General features: G+C 37.3%; 1 protein-coding gene across 2 annotated transcripts in view; it reads left to right on the top strand.

Moving 5' to 3' along the window:
- ADAMTS6 (ADAM metallopeptidase with thrombospondin type 1 motif 6) overlaps window positions 1–23,817 on the top strand; it is a 159,395-nt gene that overhangs the window by 106,467 nt on the left and 29,111 nt on the right. For both annotated transcript variants that reach the window (XM_075021634.1, XM_075021633.1), the window contains 6 exons: window positions 8,647–8,749; window positions 9,852–9,985; window positions 12,323–12,446; window positions 13,658–13,738; window positions 18,441–18,604; window positions 20,332–20,470. In XM_075021634.1, the coding sequence (XP_074877735.1) occupies window positions 8,647–8,749; window positions 9,852–9,985; window positions 12,323–12,446; window positions 13,658–13,738; window positions 18,441–18,604; window positions 20,332–20,470 (745 nt within the window). The remainder of the gene's footprint in view (window positions 1–8,646; window positions 8,750–9,851; window positions 9,986–12,322; window positions 12,447–13,657; window positions 13,739–18,440; window positions 18,605–20,331; window positions 20,471–23,817) is intronic.

Genomic DNA, 23,817 nt, shown 5'->3' with positions numbered 1-23,817 from the left:
TACAATCATTACTAACTAACATACATAATAGTTCTGCAAACTTCTCTGTGGAGGTTATTCTAATTATTACGCAGTACTACAAATTTCCAAATTAAAAATTAACTTGCCTGCTGCTAATCACAGCTGCTCTGTTCACACAGCCAAGAAGTGTGTTAGGCCTTTTGGCCACAGTGTTGTAAGAGAAACTGAAGCTGAGCTGCTTGTCCAGTAGGACCTGTAAAAGTTTTCCAGTCATACAACCTTCCAAATTATAGTGCACCGTTCTGAAACTTTGACCAATTTATTTTTTTCCGTAGATGTGTATCTTTGCGTTTGGCTGCCTTTGTGCAATTTTCATTTGCATGGATCCAGCTTATCAGATGATCCACTGTAATGAATCTTCCTTCCTCTTTGTTTTCACTAACATGGTCTTTTTGTAATTGGAAGACTTCCTGAGTAAGAAATTTTTTCGTAGTTCCAATTCATAAATGAAAATGTTAAGTAACACTGAGTGTGTTTCTTATTATTACAGTTGATAGGAAATTTGCTTATGAATTCACCAACTAAGTGATGATTCCTTATTGAAATCTATCTGTTGAAATCTGTCGGTCAATATTTAATAAATTTAATGTATGCTTTACTGAATGAGTACAGGTTTATTTCTGTTTATTTCAGTCAGGATGTTGTGTATGACTAAGGTAAATGCCTTATCATATCTAAGCTTATTCTATTATACTTTTCATTTAACCGGGAATTGTAAAAAGCTTTAGTTGATAAAACCTATTCTTATACAAAGTACTGATTTGTATTATTATTTATCTTTCTTTTAAACCTGTATTAGTCAAGCCTCTGCCAACTTTTCTGTTTATTTGAAATGGCTGTCAGGCAAACTGTAACATAGAATGTTCTGTTTGTCCTTTTCAAATAATGACCTTTTTGCATTAGCACTGTTTCAGTTTGTACACACAGTCTAAGATTTGTTAAAAAATTCACATGGGCATGCTGGAGCTCTACTCCCTTAACTCTTTGTGGACTCCGGTGAGGTAATTGTCCAGGTATTCTTACTTAAAATGTTTATCTCCAATAGATATTATTTAGCATCTGCCACAGGAACTAGTATACAATAAAGTCTGCATACTACGTAATCCTGCTCCCTCACAAATATATAGAAATTTGTTAATGCTTTTTTATTACTAACAGTTGTACTATAGCTACCTACTGATACTGTTGAAATGTTGCTAGGATTTGTTTTATTCTTATCATAGTTTATTTCTTATTGTCAGACACTTTTCAGACAGTTATATTCTTAGTTGGTTTTGCTTCCTTTATTCTCCATTACTGAGAGGAAGCTTATAGGGTCACAGAAGGAACATCTAGAGGGTATCCAAGGAGGCCATTGAGTCTATTCCCTGGCTTAAAGGCAAAATCAACTGTCATTAAACAGTTTTTAACTGATAGTTAGGTAGCTGGCCTGTTTTGAAATACCTCCAGTCTGGGACATACTAGGATTCTTCAATATCCTTACAGTCAGGACAGTTTTCATAAAGTACAGTGTATGTTTTCCCATCCTTTAAGACCCTTACTTACTCTTTCCCCAGTAAGAAGACAGCTGATTATATTCCCTCTATGGGAGCATTTCGTGTGTTCGCAGACTACTATCATGTCTCTTCTTAGTCTTCTTTACACTAGATAGTGTCTGTGTTAATAGCCTTTGGGATCCCAGTAGTGCACATCTTCTTGAAGTGTGGTGCCCAAACCTCTGCACAGGATTAATTTTCATTTCAGTATTGTGTTCATTTTTCTTACAGGAGTGACAATATTTATTTAGTCTGTGTTGATCTGTAATGCCCAAATCCCTTTCTTAAGAGCTGCTGTTTGGGAAGTCATTTCTCAGCTTGTGCTTGCACAGTTGATTGTTCCTATTCAAGTGTAGTAATTGCATCCATTGCTTTATTTCAAACCACTGCTCCAATTTATCAAAATCTTTCAAAATTATAGTCCTCTATTCCAAAATGTTCGTCCCCTACCTATACTCAAATTTCAATCAATAATTTAAAAAAGATATTCAAAAGGAAACTTTGCATTTTGTTGTCTAGGTCTTAAAAACAAATCTTGAACAATTGCAGACTTGGGCCAGGCAATCTGGAAATACTGTTCTTACATTTTGACTGTGAATCATTTTTTAAGTGTATTTTTGGGGTATGGTTTTCCAGTGTATAAACATATTGGTACTTGCAGAAGTTTAAACTTACTGCCTTAATGGTTTTGACAATTGTTGTCTATTTCTTTTATAGTAATAATATAGGGTTCTACATAACTAAGAATTGCTGAGACTAGTAGATTTTGTTTCAAGATTTATGACAGTCCTTAGTGCTTGACATTTTTAATGGAATGGTATGTCTGATTAATGTAAGCTTTAAAAGCATGCAAATCTGTCGTTGTTTTTATGAAAAAATGTATTGTTTGTACATCTTTTTTGCAGTGTCAACATTCATTGTCCATCTGTAATTTTCAATGTAGCACTCCCTAAAGCTGTTACTATTCATAAACCAAAAAAAACCCTCATTTTGACTTCATTTTTCTTTCAGAGATGACTTAGTTCTGTTGCCCTTTCTTTTGACCAATTTAATTCTTTGGAAACAGCGCACACACTCCTGCTAGGCTTATTTCTCATCAAACACTTCCAAAGCCATATATGACTTCTTAATTCAAAAGGCATCTGCTAATGGAAACATTGAGATCAGCAGAAAAGAACATTAGCTAATGACTTCTGGAAACAAAAGGGTGGTAGAAAGAACACACTCATCAGAAACTGATTTTCTACCACCAACCACACTATCTCTAACAAAAATATATGTATTTTTCCAACCAAAGTATTTTTAATTTAAAAAAAATACAAATGCTGATAGAATTGCAAGGTACATAACTACTCGAAGTAACTCATTGTCTGATTTAAAATATGCATAGGATGTGAAGCTTAATTTGATGCACAACTAAAACTGTAAAAGCCTAATTTTTTATATACGATGGAAACATGTTTTGCTTACAAGTTCTGTGAATGGTTTACCTATATAAAAATGTGTGTATACATACCTTTAAAAGATTCTTGTTCTTCAGTTTTTTCTCTTAATAGAAATGTAGGCAAATGGTTTTTGTTGGTTCCTTCCATTATGTATACATTCACAGATATTGTTTGTTGCTTTCATAATTCTAATATTTTCAAGCCTATTTTTTCTAAAATACATTCATGTGAGGAGCTACATCTTGGAACAGTACCTGAGTTTCAACTGTCACTCTTCAGGCTGTGAGGTGTAGTATAGCCCTTTGTTAATAGGAAACACAGTGAGTTCAATTACTGAAGTCTGCCTAACTTCAAGCTCCAAGATAAACAGAGTTCTGTGAGATAAGATGTTTGATGTCTGTCAGTGTTGGTTCAATGATTCATTAACACTCTTTGGACAACTTGTTTTTGCTTCAGTCTTAAAAATTTTTATGTTCTTATTAAAGTCAATGCTTTTTTTAAGTCAAAATTTTAATTATTTCATCATCTTCTTCTCAGGGCCTTCTTCAGACCAGATTTTAAGTTCTTATACATTTGATAGATTCCTACCTCATGATTTGTGGTCTCCTAAAAGGACATTTGGAAACATAAGCAGCCTGTTGCTTGACAAGAGTTATCCATGTACTGTAGCTGCATGAAAAAAGTGAAATATCTTACCCAGTAAGGAGAAGCAGTTACTTTGGGAAAAGACTATGTACACAAAGAGACAGTGCCAAAGAGCTGACATTTTGTAAATGCATATTGTAGCTTACCTTGCAGTAATATTTTTCCATTTCTATACCTATCATTTGCATAGAATCATAGAATACCTGGTTGAAAGGGATCTCAAGGATCATCTGTTCCCACATTTCTTGGCAAAAGCACAGTCTAGACAAGATGGCCCAGCACCTTGTCAAGCTGAATCTTAAAAGTGTCCAATGTTGAGGAATCCACCACTTCCCTGCGGAGATTATTCCAATGGCTGATTGTTTTCACTGTGAAAAATTTTCCTCTTGTGTCCAATCGGGATGTCCCCAGGAGTAACTTGTACCCATTACTCCTTGTCTTTTCCATGTGACTCCTTGTAAAAAGGGAGTCTCCATCTTCTTTGTAGCCACCCTTTAAATACTGGAACATGCTGATAAGGTCTCCCCTAAGCCTTCTTTTTTCAAGGCTGAACAAACCTAATTCTGTCAGCATTTCCTCATACAGGGGGGCTTCCCGGTCCTTTGATCATCTTTGTGGCCCTTCTCTAGACCCTCTCCAGCCTGTCCACATCTTGTTTGTATAGCGGGGACCAAAACTGAACACAGTATTCCAGATGTGGCCTGACAAGCGCTGAGCAGAGTGGGATAATGACTTCTTCAGCTCTGCTGTGATGCCCTTGTTGATGCAACCCAGCATCCTGTTGGCTTTCTTTGCCACAGCAACACACTGCTCACTCATATTGATCTTGTTGTCCACCAGGACCACCAGGTCCCTTTCCACAGAGCTGCTCCCCAGCCAGGTAGATCCCAGCCTGTGCTGCACTCCTGAATTGTTTTCCCAGGTGCAAGACCTTAGATTTTTCTTAGTTGGGCTTCGTAGGGTCGTTGTTAGCCCACCCTTTCAGCCTATCCAGGTCTTCCTGCAGTGTGGTTCTCCCTTCCAAAGTGTCCACTTCCCCACTCAGTTTGGTATCATCAGCAAACTTCATCGGGGTACACTTGATCCCCTCATCCAATCACTTACGAAGATATTAAACAGTGTTGGGCTCAGTATCGGTTCCTGAGAGACGCCACTTGTGACAGGCTGCCAGTTTGAAAAGGAACTATTTTTACCAGCACCCTCAGAGTGCGGCCTGTCAGCCAGTTCCCCACCCACTGCACAGACCAGTTATCTAGACCATAAAGCATCAGTTTTTCTAGGAGGACGCTGTGGGAAATGGTATTGAAAGCCCTGGAGAAATCCAGGTAGACAATGATGTCCACTGCTCGACCCACATCAACCAAACAGGTTACTTTGTTGTAGAAGGCGATCAGGTTTGTTGAGCCCAATTTTGAATGCATTTCTTGAGGTCATAGCCTTTAGTTCTACTTCCTCTCAATATTGGTGAGATACTAAAAAGGATAGGAAATTTATGCAACAACGACAAAAAATTTACAAGTTGCATTTTGTGCTTTGGATCACAGAATATTGCAGATCTCAGGCTATGATTTGGTAACTGCATTCTGCAGAAGGACTGCCTGAAAACTTTACTGAATCCACATGAAAGCTGAATTCAGACAAATGATTTGGACAAAGAGCAAGATCCTGAGATGAGGCCTAGCACTTGTCAGTATTCACGGAGAGGATTTAGCCACTAAAATGGAAGCTCATTTTACTGCGAAGGTCACCAAATCTGTCTATGGATTGATGGCTTTGCATTTTTAGAGCCAAAGACACCAGGTTATATAAAAGCTTTGATATCATCGGTATGTTCATTTGTGAAATTAATTTAACAGTACTTGCAGTATAGGAAACCAGAATTTAATCTTCAGGACTACCAAAACCAGATGAAAAATCAGGAAAGCAGGAACATTGTATGAGGGCCTTTGCTCCTACAGTTCCTTTAGCTGCTCCCAGGTTTTCCCAGCCAGGGAGATGGCACGCTATGCATACCTGTGTGTAGCTGTTTTTCTGTCAGACTGCCAGATGTGTGTTCCAGAATAAAAGAGGATAAAACCAGTGATTTTAGCAGTTTAAATTGTGGCAAAAACTGAACCAGTATTTAAAAGGGTAAAAGAAAGACTTCGCTTTGCTTACAAGGGGACCTCTGGATGACACCTTGTACAGCACCTCTTGCTCAAACCTCAGACAGATTGCCCAGGACCATGACCAGATGGCTTTTGAATATCTCCAAGGAGGGAGATTCCACCACCTCTTTGGGCAGCCTGTACAAGTGGTTGGTCACCCTCACAGTAAAAAAAATGTTTTGTGAAGTTCAGTAGGAGCCTGTGTTTCCATGTGTTCCCATTGCCTCTGGTCCCATCACTGGGCACCACTGGAAAGAGCCTGGCTTCATCCTCTTTACACCTTCCCTTCAAGTATTTGTACATATTTATGAGATCCATCCCTGAGCCTTCTCTTCTCTAGACTGAACAATCCCAGCTCTCTCAACCTTTCCTCATATGAGAGATGCTCCAGACCCTTCATGGCCCTTCATTGGAGTCTCTCCAGTATGGCAGTATCTCGTACTGAGGAGCCCAGAACTCAACACAGTACTGTAGGTGTGACCTCACCAGTGCTGAGTAGAGGCAAAGGATCACCTCCCTGGACTCCTATTGCAGCCCAGGATACCATTAGCCTTCTTTGCCACAAGAGCACATTGCTGACTGATGTTCAACTTGGTGTCCACCAGGCCCCCAGGGCCTTTTGTGCAAAGCTCCTTTCCAGCTTTCCTTACATCTAATCTAATCTACCCTGTTTCAGTTTAAAGCTATTACCCCTTGTCCTATCACTACCTGCCTTTGTAAAAAGTCCCTGTCCAGCTTTCTTGTAGGCCCCCTTTAGGTACTGGAAGGCCGCTATAAGGTGTCCCTGGAGCCTTCTCTTCTCCAGGCTGAACAACCCCAACTGTCTCAGCTTGTCTTTGTAGGAGAGGTGCTCCAGCCCCCTGATCATCTTCGTGGCTCTCCTCTGGGCTCACTTCAACAAGTCCATGTCCTTCTTACTTTGGGGCCCCCAGACCTGAATGCAGTACTCCAGGTGGGGTCTCACAAGGGCGGAGTAGAGGAGGAGAATCACCTCTCTCGACCTGCTGGTCACGCTTCTTTTGATGCAGCCCAGAATGCAATTGGCTTTCTGGGCTGCTAGTGCACATCGCCAGGTGACGTTGAGCTTCTCGTCAACCAACACCCCCAAGTCCTTTTCCGCAGGGCTGCTCTCAATCCATTTTCTGCCCAGCCTGTATTTGTGCTTGGGATTGCCCTGGCCCATGTGCAGGACCTTGCACTTGGCCTTGTTGAACTTCATGATGTTCACACAGGCCCACCTCTTGAGCCTGTCAAGGTCCCTCTGGATGGCATCCCTTCCCTCCAGCGTGTCAACCGCACCACACAGCTTGGTGTTGTCGGCAAACTTGCTGAGGGTGCACTCAATCCCACTATCCATGCCTCCTACAAAGATGTTAAACCAGGCTAGTGCTGGTGTGAAGATTGATCCTTCTACTGCCTGGAGAATATGATGCAAAGAGGCAAACTTAATTTGTGGTACTATTAAAAATGTTTTAAAAATTACTGTTATTTTATTTACATAGTTATTTTTTATTCTCACTGTTATATCTGAAGGATTATTGAATGAAAGTAGTTACACTATTTTTTTTCACCAGTAAATGCATTATATGAAAAATGTATTTCTATTTAGGAGCTAATAGAGTCATTTATAGAGAAAATATAAAATTTAAATACTGTCTAATGTCCATTATTTTAATTTATATCACAACAGGTTCAAAATTGGAGAAAAATGAATCATGTTGCAATGAACTATAAGAGCTTGATTAATGTATACTGAGAATCATAATTATTATGTTAATATTTGCATTGTGCAGTAAATTTTTATCATCCATGTTTATAGACACCTTTTCACTTGAATGCATTTCAGATTCCTGAACTGTGCGAACTGGCTTAGATACGTAGGAAGACAAGTAAAACTGCCATAAGATTGACTCTTCTGTTGCTTATAAAATAGTAATAGTTATTAACAACTCTGATTTCTGTCAAGCAAATTCTTTTTCAGTCTAAAAATTATTTTAATCTGTATTTCAAATACTTTGTCTGATGAAGCTTGCCATTTCAGTAGGTACTTAAACATTGATAACAACGTTTAATGTGCTATCTAAATTCTGGGTGTATTCAAGATCACTGGTCATTATTATTTTGAACCTGCTGATGAAAAAAGTAAGAAATAGCAGAGTTATATTTCCCCTATAATTCTTTCTGAGATGGGTTTTACTTACATCTACCCTTATTCCAAGTAAAAAACATACTTCACAGTAAAAAACATACTTCACAGTTTTGTAATTGGTAATGCAGATTTAAATCAAAGCAGTTTTTATTTCTGCATGCTTGGAGACTGGTAAATATCAATCTAAACATGGTAACTATTCTCATTTGCAGCTTTAATACAATGCTTTTGTCAAGGCTACAAGTAAGCAGAGGTGACACAGCTCTAGAAAAGTGTTTTAATTTTTTTCTTGATGTCTTAATGACTTGTCTCAGTACAGCTGCTTAGTACAGTATAACTGACCCTACAGCTCTTACCAAAATGTTTTTGTTTTAATTTTTTCAGCTGTTTTTAATGTGTGTTTATAAGGAGGTAGCTGATGGATTGACTATGAAGCATAGTTTGACGTGATTCTGATTGTCAAGTTTTATGGCAACTGTTATGCAACACCTTTGTTGAAATTACTTCAGTTACTTCATGCCAGCCTAATGTTGCAAAATAGATGCTTCAACTGTAAAGCAATGAAGCAAGTTTCAGAATCAGAGCCGCAAGATAAAGCAGGGAACCACCTCCTGGTCTCTTGCATGATTATGTTTGCAATACAAGCATTTCCTTTTATGTTGATATTTGGAAGAAATTAACCTTTTTTGGCTTTATTATTTTAGCCATGTCCTTCAGGGGCCCGTGATTTTCGAGAAAAGCAATGTGCGGATTTTGACAATATGCCTTTCCGGGGAAAGTATTATAACTGGAAACCCTACACTGGAGGTAATGGTTAGCTTTGCAAAAATGTTACCATATGTGAAGTCTTTAAAATTACATGAGTTTGTAAATAAAATGCTTTGATTAAAATATAATGAGCTAAGTTTGCTAAGCTTGCACTTTTGTCAAATGGTGAAAATGTTGCAAAAAAGCCATCTCTATTCTGTTAGAGTTTTGTTTTACTGTGAAGGGGAGTGAGCATCATCATAGGGACCTCTTCTTCACCTGCAGTTGCAACAGAATTGGAGATTCCATAGGTGATCTGTAAGTGCATTTCATGCTACAGTGATGAGTTCAATGTAAAAAATCTCACAATAAGTTTTGCTTTCTTAAGGTCAGATATTAGGAAAAGGAGAAGGAAGTAAAAACATTTATGAGTCTTTAAAGACTACTTCAATAATTGAATTATAAGTAATTGCACTGTGCAATAAAAGGGTATTTTGCAGCAGGGAAGAGATTTGTAATTTCTTTTTCTCTTTGAGACAGTTTAATCAAGTTTAGTTGTTTCTGTAGTTGTTCAAAGTTCGTAGTTTGCCCTTTTATTATGTTGTTTTGTCCTGTTCTAAACCCTGAGTGAATAAGTCCATGTTACCCCTTGTGTTTTTGTATTTTATTGCTTGAATGGTTTTACTCTTAGTTTTTTAGATTAAAAGCCTAAAAAGGATCATTGTGATCACATGGTCTAAGCTGTAGTGTAATTCAATAAGACTAAATTCCTAATTGAAATAATCTGATCTTTGTTTTGAAATTTACCCTGATATACTTCTAGCACTACATTCATTATTCTTGTTTATCAAATGGTGAAGTGGTGTCCTTATTGTTTTAAATTGTTTAATAATCATTAGGGTTGTATTAACATAATGGAATCATTATGGAGCCAACCAACCTTGCCATATCTTACTATGCGAAATCTTTTTTGCAAGAAAGAAGAGTCAAGTAGAGAAATCAATAAAGGGAAGTTAAATAAAGCGTATACATTGTATGTGTCAGGTATGAGATAAGATTATAAGTTTCAGATCAGTTTATGCATATATATTTTTAAACTAATTGTTAACTTTTCAAGATTTCTGTTGGTTTTTTTTTATTTTCATTTGTTTTTGTTGTCCAGGTGGGGTTAAACCATGTGCATTGAACTGCTTGGCTGAAGGTTATAATTTTTACACTGAACGTGCTCCTGCAGTAATAGATGGGACTCAGTGCAATGCTGATTCACTGGATATCTGTATCAATGGAGAATGCAAGGTTACAAATGTTTTATGAAGTACTTATGGATTATTTTGTTGTGTCTTCTATCTCCTACATTTAATTATGGTACTTGTTTGTTACTTACATGAAACAGGAGTGTTGACAGGTCAAGTTGTTAATGAAAGGGTAAGATTGAGACAAAAATTTGCATAAATTAGACAAAGCATTTGAATTTCATTAGCTTCTCACAGACATTCATAGAATCCTTCATTTTGTCTTCTTTTTTCTTGCTTTATGGTTTTTGTTGAAGAATTGATGGAAAGGGCAACAGGAGATGAACAGATTCCTTGCATTGTTCCAAGGCCTATTCCATCATTCCAATTAGAACACCACTCTGGCTGAAAAACAGTAAATGTGAACATATTAATGTGTTTCTCTCTAACTAGTTCATCCTGTTGCAAACAATTCTGCTGTTAATGTAATTGAAACAAAAAGTTGTCACTATTGCTCTGTAGTTCTAGGAAAAAGTGTATTCCAGTACCTAAAGGGGGCCTACAAGAAAGCCGGAGAGAGACATTTTACAAGGGTATTTAGTGATAGGACAAGAGGTAATGGCTTCAAACTGGAAGAGGGTGGATTTAGATTAGGTGTCAGGAAGAAGTTCTTCACTGTGAGGCTGGTAAGGCATTAGAACAGGTTGCCCAGAGAGGCTGTGGATGCCCCATCCCTGGAAGTGTTTAAGGCCACGTGGGATGGGGTTTTGAGCAACCTGGTCTAGTGGAAGGTGTCCCTGCCCATGGCAGGGGGGTTGGAACTAGATGATCTTTAAGGTCCTTGTCAACGCAAACCATTCTATGATTAATGATGCAAGTATTTGCCATTTACTAAAAGTCTGATTATCTTGTAAGATTCCTATAGAACTGCATTACGTGAATTTGAATAGAATTGGAGGTCTGTGCCGTATTTTTGGTTATATATATCCCACTGCTTCTTCAGTTTAGAAAAGCATTTAATTACATACTTAAGTATAGACATCTGAACGGTGCTGGAGACTCTGGAAATTATTTGGTTTCACCGAAACCACTCGCATAACTAAAGCTTAACCCGATGCTTAAGTTCTTTGCTAAATTGAGTGCTGAAGATGTATGTTTATTGAATAATATCATGAGATCAAAAGCATTTGTCATGTATTAGTAAACTGACAGAAAAAAAAAAAAACCCAGAAGAAATAGCCTGTGGAAATCTGGTGTACTTTATACATAAGAAGATTTTAGTAGATTTGAAAAATCTTTTAAAACTAATAATCAGACTAAATCTTGAGTTAAGAATGAGCTATCTAATAAAGTTGGGCCTCTGTCTTCTTGGTGAATCAGAAAGTCAAAATATAAATGGTTAAAATAATACTATTTTGTCAATTATTTGAAGTATTTTGACTTCTCTTATGACCTATGTATTACCTGTTACAAAATGGTAGATAATATTGCTAGACAGTAAACAAAGATATGTAGGTGCCTTCTTTTTTTGTATAAATCCCGGAAAAAATTGGCAAGCTGCAATGTTCGTCCTATTTACATCCTACTTGTTCGTTCTCTCTTTTTTGTTTGTTGGTTGGTTGGTTTTTTTCGTTGTTTTTTTAAGGATCTAAGCTGTCTATTTTAATTAGCTTTGTAATAGGGTTGAATCAATAAGTTACAGGGAGTTAATCATTGTTCACTGTGCATAGATTTCTCAAGCAGATAATCAGAAGTGTAATGTACTTTTTATGATCAGTTATAGACACCTCTTTTTTCCAAGGGCTTTTGAATCCAATCTAATACAGCATGTAATTCAGCCTTTCACTAAGTTTCATTCTGCATTCATTCTTACAGTGAACTCATTTACACTTTACATTCAAATTTAGGAAAATAATTGCAAGTTTTGCCTGGAGGATGTGGAAATATGGTCTATGAAGCTGTAAATGCCTTTGGGAACAATAATACCATTTATGCTGCATAAATGTCTAAGGAACACACAGCAAATATTTACCTTAACAAAGCAATATAGATGGAACACAGCTGTTGTAATATTAAACAAAAACTTCAATAATCATTTATTGATAACTGCAGTAATTACATTGTTTATAAAATGCTGTGAGATCCCTTCCTGAACGTCACAGTAGAAATACAAAGTACTTATTAATCAAGATTTGGTAACAACCGAAAATGTGGATTGTTTTCCTTTTTTATTTTCTTTCTCTGGTAAGTGAAAACCCACTTATGGTAATAGCTACCAAAACCAGAGTAGATAAAAAGAACTGAATATCTCAAGCTTGAGAGAAAGACTTCAAAAAAAACTATGAATATAGTGGTGCAAGACCATCATCCTGTTAAAATATTTGTTCTTATCTGTTCTCAGCATGTAGGTTGCGATAATATTTTGGGGTCTGATGCTAAGGAAGATAGATGCCGTGTTTGTGGAGGAGATGGGAGTACATGTGAAGCCATTGAAGGTTTCTTCAATGATTCATTGCCCAGAGGAGGTATGCACATATATGTCCATTCTATTGCACAATGCTTTTAGATGACTCTTTAGCAGATAACAGTGCTGCATTGATTTCCAGCATAGCATTGCTGCTGGTCAGTCACTTTGACTCCTTTTGCCTCGTTTCTTTTTTCTGTATTAGTTTAGATTTATGTCAAATACCACAATATGTTTCATTACTGGATACTTAATTCTCATGGTCTTTACTGCACTTAAAAAGAAGTGAGTTTTTTTTTTTAAAATTATTATTCAGTTATGGTGGTATAGTAAGAGTAATACTGTATATTATTTTAGTGTGTATGGTAGAATCTGATAATTAGTCATACATGAAATTTTAGAATAGAAAGAATCCAGAAATGTCTCTTAAGTTAATCTTATTAAGAACTCAGGAAATGTATATGGACAGTTAGTTTAAAGCTTAGCTCAAAAAAGATAGTATTAGTGCTGCAGTCTTAGTCTTACCAGTTTTGGGCTCCTGAATACAGGAAAAGGATTGATGCACTGGGATGAGTTCAGTTCAGTGAGGGACCACTAAGATTATTGGGGTCTGGAGTGCTTCCCTTTCTGTGACAAAAGGCTGAGAGAACTGCACTTATTTAGCCTGGAGAAGAGGAGGTTTGTAGGGACCTAGTATCAGCCTTCCAATATGTATGAGGAGGTTATGGAGAAGCCAGAGCCAGGCTCTTCACAGTGGTGGGTATGTGGTGGGAGAAGAGACAATGACTATAAATTGAAACAAGACAGGTGCTGACCAAATAGAGGGAAAAACTTCTTCCCCAGGAGGACAGTCCAGCAGTGGATCAGGTTGCCCATAAAGGTTGTAGAGTTTCCATCTTTGGAGTTTTTCATGACCCAGCAGGATAAAGCGCTGAGTAACTTTGTCTGATCTCCTAGCTGACCCTGCTTGTAGCAGGAAGTTGGACTAAATGACTATCTGAGGTCCTTTCCAACCTGAATTATCCTATGATCCTGAGTTCGTTTTATACATTATTAGTTGTGATACATTGTTGAAAAGACTTTGTTAGCACTTTCAAATTTTTATATGAAATATAAAGAGCTTTTCTTTACGTCACATGAAAGAAAATGTTCAAGTATGTTTGAATCCCCTATCTCATACTAATTTTTAGTAGTAAGTTATTAATGGTTAGTTTCATGACTAATATTGATTAACATAAACAACAACAAATAAAATTTACCTTTGTCTTATAGGCTATATGGAAGTGGTTCAAATTCCAAGAGGTTCTGTGCACATTGAAATAAGAGAAGTGGCAATGTCAAAGAACTACATTGGTGAGAGCCTGGTTTAAATAGCAGACTGTTATAAGTCAGAATTTATGTTGTGATTTGAAGGTACATTTTCTTGTTTGGCCAAACCATACACATAGCAGCAGAGGGAATTGTTAGCTGTTAATATTAGGTTGTGATCAGACAGTTGCAGCAGTTGGTTAGGATGTATGCTCTTGAATGGAGCTAATGAAATATATCATATGATTCCTCCTTGTCCACTCAGTGCAAAATCAGGTCAACTTCACTATAGTTACAGTGTCAGACTTGAGCTGGATGAGAAACACTCAAATGATCTACTGTCCCACTCTGAGGTAGTGTCTTCCATCTGGCAAGTCTCCGATCTTGGGGGATTATACTATTTTAAAACACAATTTTATTCTTAGAATGATTATAATTAACAGCCATAATTACTTAAATGCTAACAGTACTGTCTCCTTAATCTTAAGGCAATTTAATGTATTCATTCCACAGTACTGCTGTGTTGCTGTGTTGTAGGGACTAGATGCCATCCCTGTTTTATAGATAAAGAAGATGAGGTGCAGAAAAACTGGGTGCTTAATTGAGATCATTCAGGAAGCCTGTTGTAAAGCACAGAATTAAATTCAAATTCCCAGATCATTATTCCTTTCTTTAAAGACTGTGTTAAATTTGCTTTCTGTTCTTTTAATACTGATACGTACAAATCCAGCTTTGTCAAACAACATGCATAAGTCTCTGTACCCTGATTTGCATAGCAGTCAGTTCACAGTAGTGCAAGAACACTAATTTCTTAGTCAAAGATAGATTAGAGAGCTGATTAGTTGTACAGCAAACTAACAGATTAACACAACCAAAAGCTATTACCTGTTTAGGCTGAAAAGCAGCTGATGAGGCTACTTTGTCAGTCGATATTCCACGTAGTTGATACGTATAACACTAACATGTTGGAAAGGATTATGATACCTGTGAGTGTGAGTTAGAAGGGCAATTATCCTTCTAGGTGCATTAATTTCTAAATTGATTATATTGATAATAATGGTACCTTTTACTGCTGCCTACTTTTCTTTTTGGCTGCCCCCCCCCTTCTGTAATTCAGTAGATAATCAATCTCTCTCCATTCTGCAACAATAATAACACCACTACTCCAGCAGTAGAGTGCTTATTATTCTTAAAGCATCACACTCCCCATGGCCCCTCCCCCTTGTAAAAGTGTACTGCAGGTATGGTTGCTCATATATCCTTGACATTTCAAACAGAGGTGTTGGGAGAGAGGCATACAAGGCATCCTATCATGGTCATTTTCTGCTAAGAACTATTCCATGGGCAACTGAAAACCAGAACAGAGAAGATAACTCTTAGCTACTACAATTAAGTTTGTTATTCCTCTATTTCATAAGCAGAAGAAGGTGATCTGGAAAAGCATTTAGGTTGGCACCATCTGTATAAAATGAATGAAAAATGTAAATTTTTTGGCTTAAATAAAAAATACAGACAACTTCATTGGTATTTAATCTGGCCACAGATCTAAAAATGTGAAGTGGTACATAAACACTTTTTATGTGCTTGTCACAATTTCAAGGGGTTTCCTGAGTTTCAGGCTGTTTCCTCACTACCTTGCTTCATGCCATAGAAGCTCTCACTACACAAACGGGGGATTCCTCTCCTTCACTAGTTTCTTGTGTTTCTAACTTTCAAAGGTGCCCTTTTAGCCTAATGAAAGATAATCTTACTAAGTTGCAGGGGCCATTTTATTTTGTGATGGGATGTTTTGTTCTGTGAGTGTGAACCGGATCACTATTTTAGGATCACCAGTTTCTGGGGAAAGGAAGGCTTCTAATTTGTCTGCTCCCTTAAAAGAACTGTGCAAGCACAATGGTAGTTAAAAATGAGTTTATTATGTTAAAATACATACTTCAACGATATTGTTTTATGGATATTTCTTTAGCGGCAGTGTCAACTTCACAGCTCCTTTCCTGTCTTTTTGGAGTTCCCTCTGTTGTTCCAGGACAGCTGTTTGTGTGGCCACACCATAAGCCAGATCAGAGAACTGATTCATCTGAAAAGAACCATTTACATATATTACTGTATTTTATTTTATGTGAACTGCTGCCAAATACCACAGTCCAAGAAATCAATTTCTCCATTTGGAAGTATACAAAAAAAGTAAAAAATAAACCCCTCTTCCTCTGTAGCTGTCACACTGGCTTCAAAGTTTCTTCTTTGTTCATTTCAGTTAGCAGGCTTTCAACCTAACTTGCAACAAACATCCCATGGTTCCTTAAACTAAGATCCAGTTCTTTTGCAAGCAATGGCCTCAAATTCAGGCTGCAGTTAGACATTTGGCAATTCGGCTAGCTCAGTCAGCACCTGTCCTCCCTCCCCCTGTCTCTGGCTGATCACATCACATAGTGTTGTGACAGCAAAGGCATGTTTCTGCAGCTGCATAAATAATTCAGTATTTTAAATTGATCTGTCCGACAAATAACCTAATAACCACAAAATTGCTTGTTTTCAGAGCTGCTGAAAAGATGTGTGTTTAGTAATGCTGTTACCTTCCCTTAAATGGGTTGATCCAGGGTGACATCTTCCCTTATATTCCCGTTATGCAACAAGGTGTTGTGTGGTAATTCTCTGTGGGCTTCCTACATTCTAAAGTTCTCATAAAAGAGTTGATTAGGACATGAATTTGTTCCTACTGTCTCATGTGCTAATAGCATTATGCCACTGCATCTTCATTGTCATGCAATTATGTCATTGGAATGCTATACACAACCGTGCGGCCTTCACCTATGCATAACAACTGACATTAGGTAAATCTATTTACAGAATGCAAGTGCATTTTTCTTTGGTAGTCAGAAAGGTAAAAAATGAACTGCTTTGCTTCTGGATATACATTAGTTTAAGTGTACATAGCATACATACAATTGATAGCATATAATTTCAGAATTTTTAATTACATAAACATGTATGAGAATGTTCTCTTGGGCTCATTTCTGTGTCTTGTTCATATGTCTCAAATAATATAAAGAATTCACTTCATTATTTGCTCTTAGTAGATACTAGACATACTAACAAGAAAATGTTTTGGATTGAGTGGCACAGTAAGAGAGACTTTAATACATTGTGGTAGCTTTGGGAGACCCTGCGACCTTCTTTTAATTAAGCTAGATTTTGTAAAAGCAAGATGGATAGAAATTTTGGCTATGTGGAAATAGGACGACTGATAAAACAAAATACTCACATTCAGCTGTAACATAGTTACTTCATATACCCATGTAAAATAGATAAGAGTACTATTCCTTTCTTTTAGTACAGTACTGCTTGCAATTTGTCTTGTTCTCCTATACTTACTTTTTTTATCATCTCCTTGTACTACAAAACCAATATAGACAATAAGGGATCTGAATTACTTTGAGAATTCCAGATAAGTGAATGTGTCAGAGCTAGTTTCTTCACTTAAAGCACATGAGTGTTTCCAAAGTAAATCCAATGGAATAAGATTTATGCTATGGAAAGACATTCCTTTTCAGACCTTATGGTGATGATGGAAATGGTTACTAATCCCTGCTGCATATGGCTGTCACCAACAGAACATTACTGCCTCTCTAACTATCTCCTGCTCATATGAATGCTCTCTGATCTGTTTTAGAAAATTTGAGCATCATTGAGACATTTTCCCTAACTGTTTAAGGTAAACCATTTGTCCACACAGATGTAGTTGAGAATAAAACTTGATCATAAATTGTCTTATTCCTTATGATTGTGATGTGAGTTTGTTCCTTGTCTAGTAAAGTCAGTTATTTGTCTCAACAGAAAATGACATGGCTCTTTGATCACGTATTTCTAACCATCATTTTGCCTTTATGAACTTGTTTAATTTAAAGTAAATATGAATGCTGAATAACTTGGTGATCTTCACCTTAAGTCAAGAAGTCAATATCTAATTAACAGAATATTTACCTTAAGATACAAAGTCAGTTTCATATTTAAAAACTTAATCTAATATTATTGATAAAATATCAAAAATAAATCCCTGAATAATATATGCTTGTCCAGCCTAATTGGTTGGTTAGCTGAGAAGTTTATGTTTTATCTACAGTACTTTTATGATTTATGGCTATTAATTAGAAATAATAAAATATCAGATTAAATAGCTAGTATTTGGGTTTGTAGTAGAAATATCTTGGATTTATGCTTCCAGAAGGAAAAAAAACCCACCAAACAACAGTGGACAAAGGCAACAAAGCAAGAACTGATTGGCACTGTACGCCAGACTCAATATTCCTTCTTTTTTTTTCCTCTGCACATTATCTGAGATACTTATCCCATGCCCAATTTCTTAATCTAAAGATTAGATTGATAATTGATTATACATTTGAGACCTACATATATCTTACATAGACCAGCATACATTGGACATGGGCTCAGTTTTAAAGTTGAAGAGATCTTGCAAGTTGTATGAGGCATTCTGGTTGTTCCATGTAGCATCTGCATGTTGAAATCTGCAAAGTATATCTGCACATTGAGGATTATGCAGAGGCAGTATTGTCAAATGCATGAGGGATATTTTGACCAGGGCTAAAGAAAAGGCTTTATATTGCTTGAAAAAATGGTGATATTGAGCTGAAGCTCATATGCTTCTAACAGATCAGTAGATTAATTTACAATGGCTTCTCCATTATAAATGCTGCTTCCAATTTTTAGGTGGCTTGTATTTTTTTTTAAGCTTTAAAATCTGAAGAAGATGACTACTATATTAATGGTGCCTGGACTATTGACTGGCCAAGAAAGTTTGATGTTGCTGGAACAGCTTTCCATTACAAGAGGCCAACAGATGAACCAGAGTCTTTGGAAGCACTAGGCCCTACTTCAGAAAATCTCATAGTCATGGTAAAGTTATAATTAATATATTTCTGAAATTTTAAATATGTATTTGTGTTCTGAGAAAAGACAAGGCCATGAATGAAATCAAAATAGGTTGTGTTTTCAAAGAGTATACAGCTTGCCTAGCTGGGACTTTGCATTTGCATTTTAACACAGCTTTCTTGCCTTTCAAAACTGACTGCCAAACATTGTGATGAAACAGAGATAAAGTCAGAAGAGCCCCAGGAAATCTCACAGAAAATGTGCCATCTCTGTTAAATGTCGTTTGGAATAATGGTAGCCGAAATTCTAAATGGGGCATATGTTGTATCTTTGCAAACTGCTGATACATGGAAGTCTTGAGATACATAGCATGACAGTTCCTGACAGTTCTGTAGATGTCAGTGGTTTTAAGCCTGGCTGGAGTGTGAGGTATACTCTTACTACAGCAAGAGGATCATGACTTGACCCGTGTTAAAGTATGTTGCTGTGACATACATTGCTCTGAACAGATTGTACAAAATGTGAGAATGTAACAGAAGATGTGACCAGGATCCCGATACCCTGTGTCTGACAGCAGGCCATAGTGAGCTTACTGTTGCGCTGCTATGTTGAGGAGGAGTATAAGAACAAGGTGACACCCAGTATATTCTGTCAGGTGCCAAATTTGCAGTTCAGGGATTGCATGATCCGGAAGGGATATTTTTGTGTATAGAATGATTGTTGCCTGGATATTCACGTTTTAGGCAGCATTTTCAAACACCTAAACCCTGTTTTTTCTTCTGTAGGTTTAGACAAGCTAGGAAGTCCATACAGAATGAGTTACACAGTGATTATGGTGCCTTCTCTCATCCAGTCAGTGCCACTGACTTTCTTACTGAAAATTCTGTGCTCTTTTGTCCAATGGAGATAGGCAGATATGCCTCTGCAAAGTATCACAGAGGGTAGGATGAGAATTAGCTCTAAGATGGGTCAGATTGCTGCATCTAACATGATATATGGTATTAGCAACAGAAAGGAGAAGTTTGATAAAAAGTCAAAGGCTAGTGTTGGGCAGGTGGTATGTGGAAGTGGAGTTCAACAGTGAGGGTAGACAAAAACTCACGGTGATTGTTGCCTTGATATTGATATATCACCTGCAGTGAAACAGCTGCAGGGAGAGTTTTGATATTCATTTAAAGGAATCACAGGTGTGATTCTACCAAGCTAACGCTCTTGGCTATTGCATTAGGGGAAAACAATTACCTCAGCAACAGTCTGTTGCTGTTACTATTATTACTATTATTATAGTCACTAGGAGTGCAAACAAAGGCAGAGCTAGGTTCGTAACTGCTATGTGGGTAGCTCCTCACAAGATTTCAGTGAGGACTGCTGCATGTTTGCACAGTAATGTCCTTAACCAACTTCAACCTCACATAATAATTCAGCTGTCAAGTTATGCCCATTAAGACATTAGTTTTATTAAAACTGGCTTTTTAGAACAATTATGTCAAGAGTAAAGAACTGACAGAAGTTACAAAGTTGTGTTAAGGGGGAAAAAAAGACAAAGCTGACCTTAGACAATAATACTTCTCATTTGTGTATGTTTTAAAAGTCAGTCCAGATTCTTTTGGGAATACCTAAAAGAACCACTAAGGCTTCCTTAATTACTTCTTTCCCTTCCACAGGACAGAACATATACCTAGATTAAATGTCACTGTAGTTGCCCTCTGCTTGCTTGTTTTAATGGTATAACCAGTTGTTTTCAACTACAGATTCTGCTACAGGAACAAAATTTGGGTATAAGGTATAAATTCAATGTTCCCATCTCTCGCACTGGCAGTGGAGACAATGAAGTTGGCTTTGCATGGAATCATCTGCCTTGGTCAGAATGTTCTGCCACTTGTGCTGGAGGTAAGACACCAGGCAGTCAAGCTACAGGGTAAACTGAATTGCAAGATACACTTAACTACATAATTATCTGGGTAACTAATTGAAAACATTTCTTTCAGACATGCCTCAAACCTTAATTTAGTGAAAGAACATTTATTTTATCACAACGGATTTTGTTGTTTTCAAGTACACTTAATATGTTCAGATGGTTTTGTTAAATACAGTGTATCTTGGCAGCGTGTGTGTGTCTCTGCTGATGCTTCTGAGATTCTCGTGAAGCTGGTATGTTTGCTTTTCACAGGAGCTTTCTTGATAAAGGACATCAGAAGTTTTAAGTAAGGAGATTAAAAACCAGAAGGCGAATAAGACAACTGTAAATAAAGGGATGTGTCTTTGTGTGTTTGTAGGTATGCTTCACATGATCCTAGTCAGCCCTCCTATCCTCCAGCCACCAAAGTTCAGGATGCATACTGGCAGCTCCTCTGTAGCAGATGATAATAACTGGATTATACTTACCAGCCCATAGCAGTATCTGAGAATTGTTGCCCTTTGGCAGCGGTGGGGGATTTGTAGGTCGTCCCATGTGATTCATCATGGGTGCCTTTTGCCCACAATTTACTGTATTCCTAATCCTCCCTCTAGTGGCCACCAATGCAATTCTTTACCTCTGGCTGGGAGAGCAGGACAGTTGGCTTCCTTCAAAGCCAACACCGTTGCTGCTGCAAGGACTGGTGAGTAGAAGTGCTGTGTGAACAGTATCTTTCTTCTCTCTGGAGACTGAATGCATCATCTCCCCAACATACCTCTGTTTCAGAAGATACGGGAGAGCACTTTAAATCCCACCTCAGAATTTCAGTTTTCTGCTGCACTGTGCACTGCCCATATTTTTTTAAAGAACCTTTGGACCAAATATTTGTCCTTTTTTTTCTGGCTACTGGAGGTATTCATGTTTAGAACCATCGTGAGTCATCTTTCTGCTGGAACCTGCTGTGGATGTTATTAGTTGTTTGCTGTTTAAATACAGCTGTTTGCTTACCCATATGTAATACACAAAGGACAGCACAAATTCTCTTCTGTGCTGCTAAATAGAGAAAGTCTTGAAACAAAATAGAGGAAGGTGCCAACTTTCTCAAGTATTTTTATTGTTCGTTTGTTGGATTCCTGGGTGACAGATTGCTTTTTTAACTACTATTTTAATGGTAGTGAGTGAGGGGAAGTGCCTAGCTTATAGTAAAAGACAGTTCCAAGTATCAGAACCTTTCAAGTACTGCCAGATCCTATTGTTATGATGGCAATGAGTTGATGATCTTTTTGAAGTCATGGGAACACTCCCATTGATTTAGGTAGAGACAAGACTTTAGCCATGGATCTTCTGTCATGCAGGTCATTGTCATGTCACAGGTTCAGCAATATACAATAGAAGAAATAATTGGCTCTGAAGGAGTAGGCACTTGTCTAGATTAAAACATTTTGACTTAATTAATTAACTTCTAAGGGAAGATTTGTGGATCCCTGAAAACTGCATACATTTATTCATTTGAAACTTTTTTTTGGAGGGAAGGATTTTCTTTGGTAACTTATGGTGGCTAAGGCACTTTTCTTTCTTTCAGCTTAGTATGAGCATGTACTTTGGTCACTTATTTTCACTGAGCTCTGTGCTCAGGGAATAAATACCGCATTGTAGCTATAATTTATGTTAAAAACTGTATCTGCTTTCTCCATATGAGTACCTCCTATTCCCCCCAGTTTATGAAACACCTTTCACCATATACCAAAAGAAGACACAATTCTAAAAAGGAGCTGAGTCAGGGAAAAAGAAAAGGGAGACAAAGGTTGTAGAGACAGAGACCGTAACTGGAAAATTTGGCTAGTATAAATATGAAGTGTTGAGAAAACTTAGAAATGAAACTGCTGCATGGCTTTGTTTATTTCTATAGGCCTCATTATGAAGTCTGTTATTGAAGTTGTTTTTACTTGAACTCTGTCTTTAGAAGAGACATTTTGCTCTACATCAAAGGATAACAAAATACTAAATAGTTAAAGAATTTCTCACTGAAAGTAAAAAAAGGACAATCAGCATGTGTGAGGAATATTAGTGTGGAAATTATTTTTTATTTATGAGGTTAAAAAAATTATATGGTGACTTTGGGACAGACTGTGAACAAGTTAAAGGCATCAACATTTTCCTGCCTCTTATTGTAGTTGGTGTAGCTCCCCTGTAGTGCATGGACTGATCAAGGTTTGATCATATGCTATTCCATCTTGATCCAGGAAAACTCTAGACAACGGAGAGCTGGATATACTTTTATATCAAAGCATAGGCTTTATATCAAAACTGTAGGCAAATCTAGGTTATAATCAACATGTTTAACTTCTGTCCATCTCTAAACATGCCTGTATTTTAATATTACATCTTTTGTCTAGGTGTATGTAACACTTAAAAAGCTGTCTTAAAAGAACATCAAATTTGCAAGTATTTAGAAGCCAAGAAATGACAGAATTAAGGATGACTATGAAATCTTAAATTGTTTTCTGTAGTTGTGGCTGTTCTGTGAAACAGGGACCATTTGAGCAGGGACCATTCTCTGAGGCTGTGTCACCGGCTAGCTCATGTCCATTCCACACTATTTAAGTCTAGTTCTTTCTAAATCAGACTGACTGTATCTGCATTACATACCATTTGACCAAGTCTGTGACGCTTAAAACATAGTTATTACTTGATGCTTGTTTTTTAATTCAAAGAATAAAAAAAAAAAAAAGTGAGAACTGCTTTACTGCGTACCAACATGATGTTTCTGTATTGTGAACTTGAGGATATGTGTTGAATGTTGTGAAGTAGAGCACAAAGGCTAGAGTAGCATTTTGGCAGTGCAGAGTTTAAATAGATTTGGAGTATTGTATATAGCAGAAGTGTCCGATATTTGTGCAGTCAGTTTGTCGTAGTATTTTGAGAGCAGTCCACTGCATTCAGCCATTCCTAGAGCTGCTTGTAGCCCTTGTTTTGGAGAAGGATAACTAGAGCAGTCAGGAGCCAAGGAGCAAGAGCAAGCTAGGAGCAACATACAATTTTTAATTAGATGGTAACGTGCTGTCTGTTCCGCTGGACTTCTATATTATGTTAATCTCTGCTGTGCTGATGAGTCACGTCTGAACAGTAAAAGTGCTTTAACTTTTCAAACAGGACCTCTGTTCTAGGGCCTGTCTCAGTTTTGCAGAATAGGAAGAGCATGGTAAATGGAATGGGAGGAGGAGGAGGAGGGTTCCCTGCTTATGACAGCTCAATGCGGTGCCAGAGCTCTGGAATCCTTTCCTGCCTCCCTTATGTGGTTCCCATGTGATAGTGAGCAACTCAAAGCATAAATTGCAGT

This window comes from Buteo buteo, chromosome Z, assembly GCF_964188355.1.
Source record: "Buteo buteo chromosome Z, bButBut1.hap1.1, whole genome shotgun sequence".
Classification (NCBI taxonomy): domain Eukaryota; kingdom Metazoa; phylum Chordata; class Aves; order Accipitriformes; family Accipitridae; genus Buteo; species Buteo buteo.
This window is presented reverse-complemented; position numbering and strand designations above follow the sequence as displayed.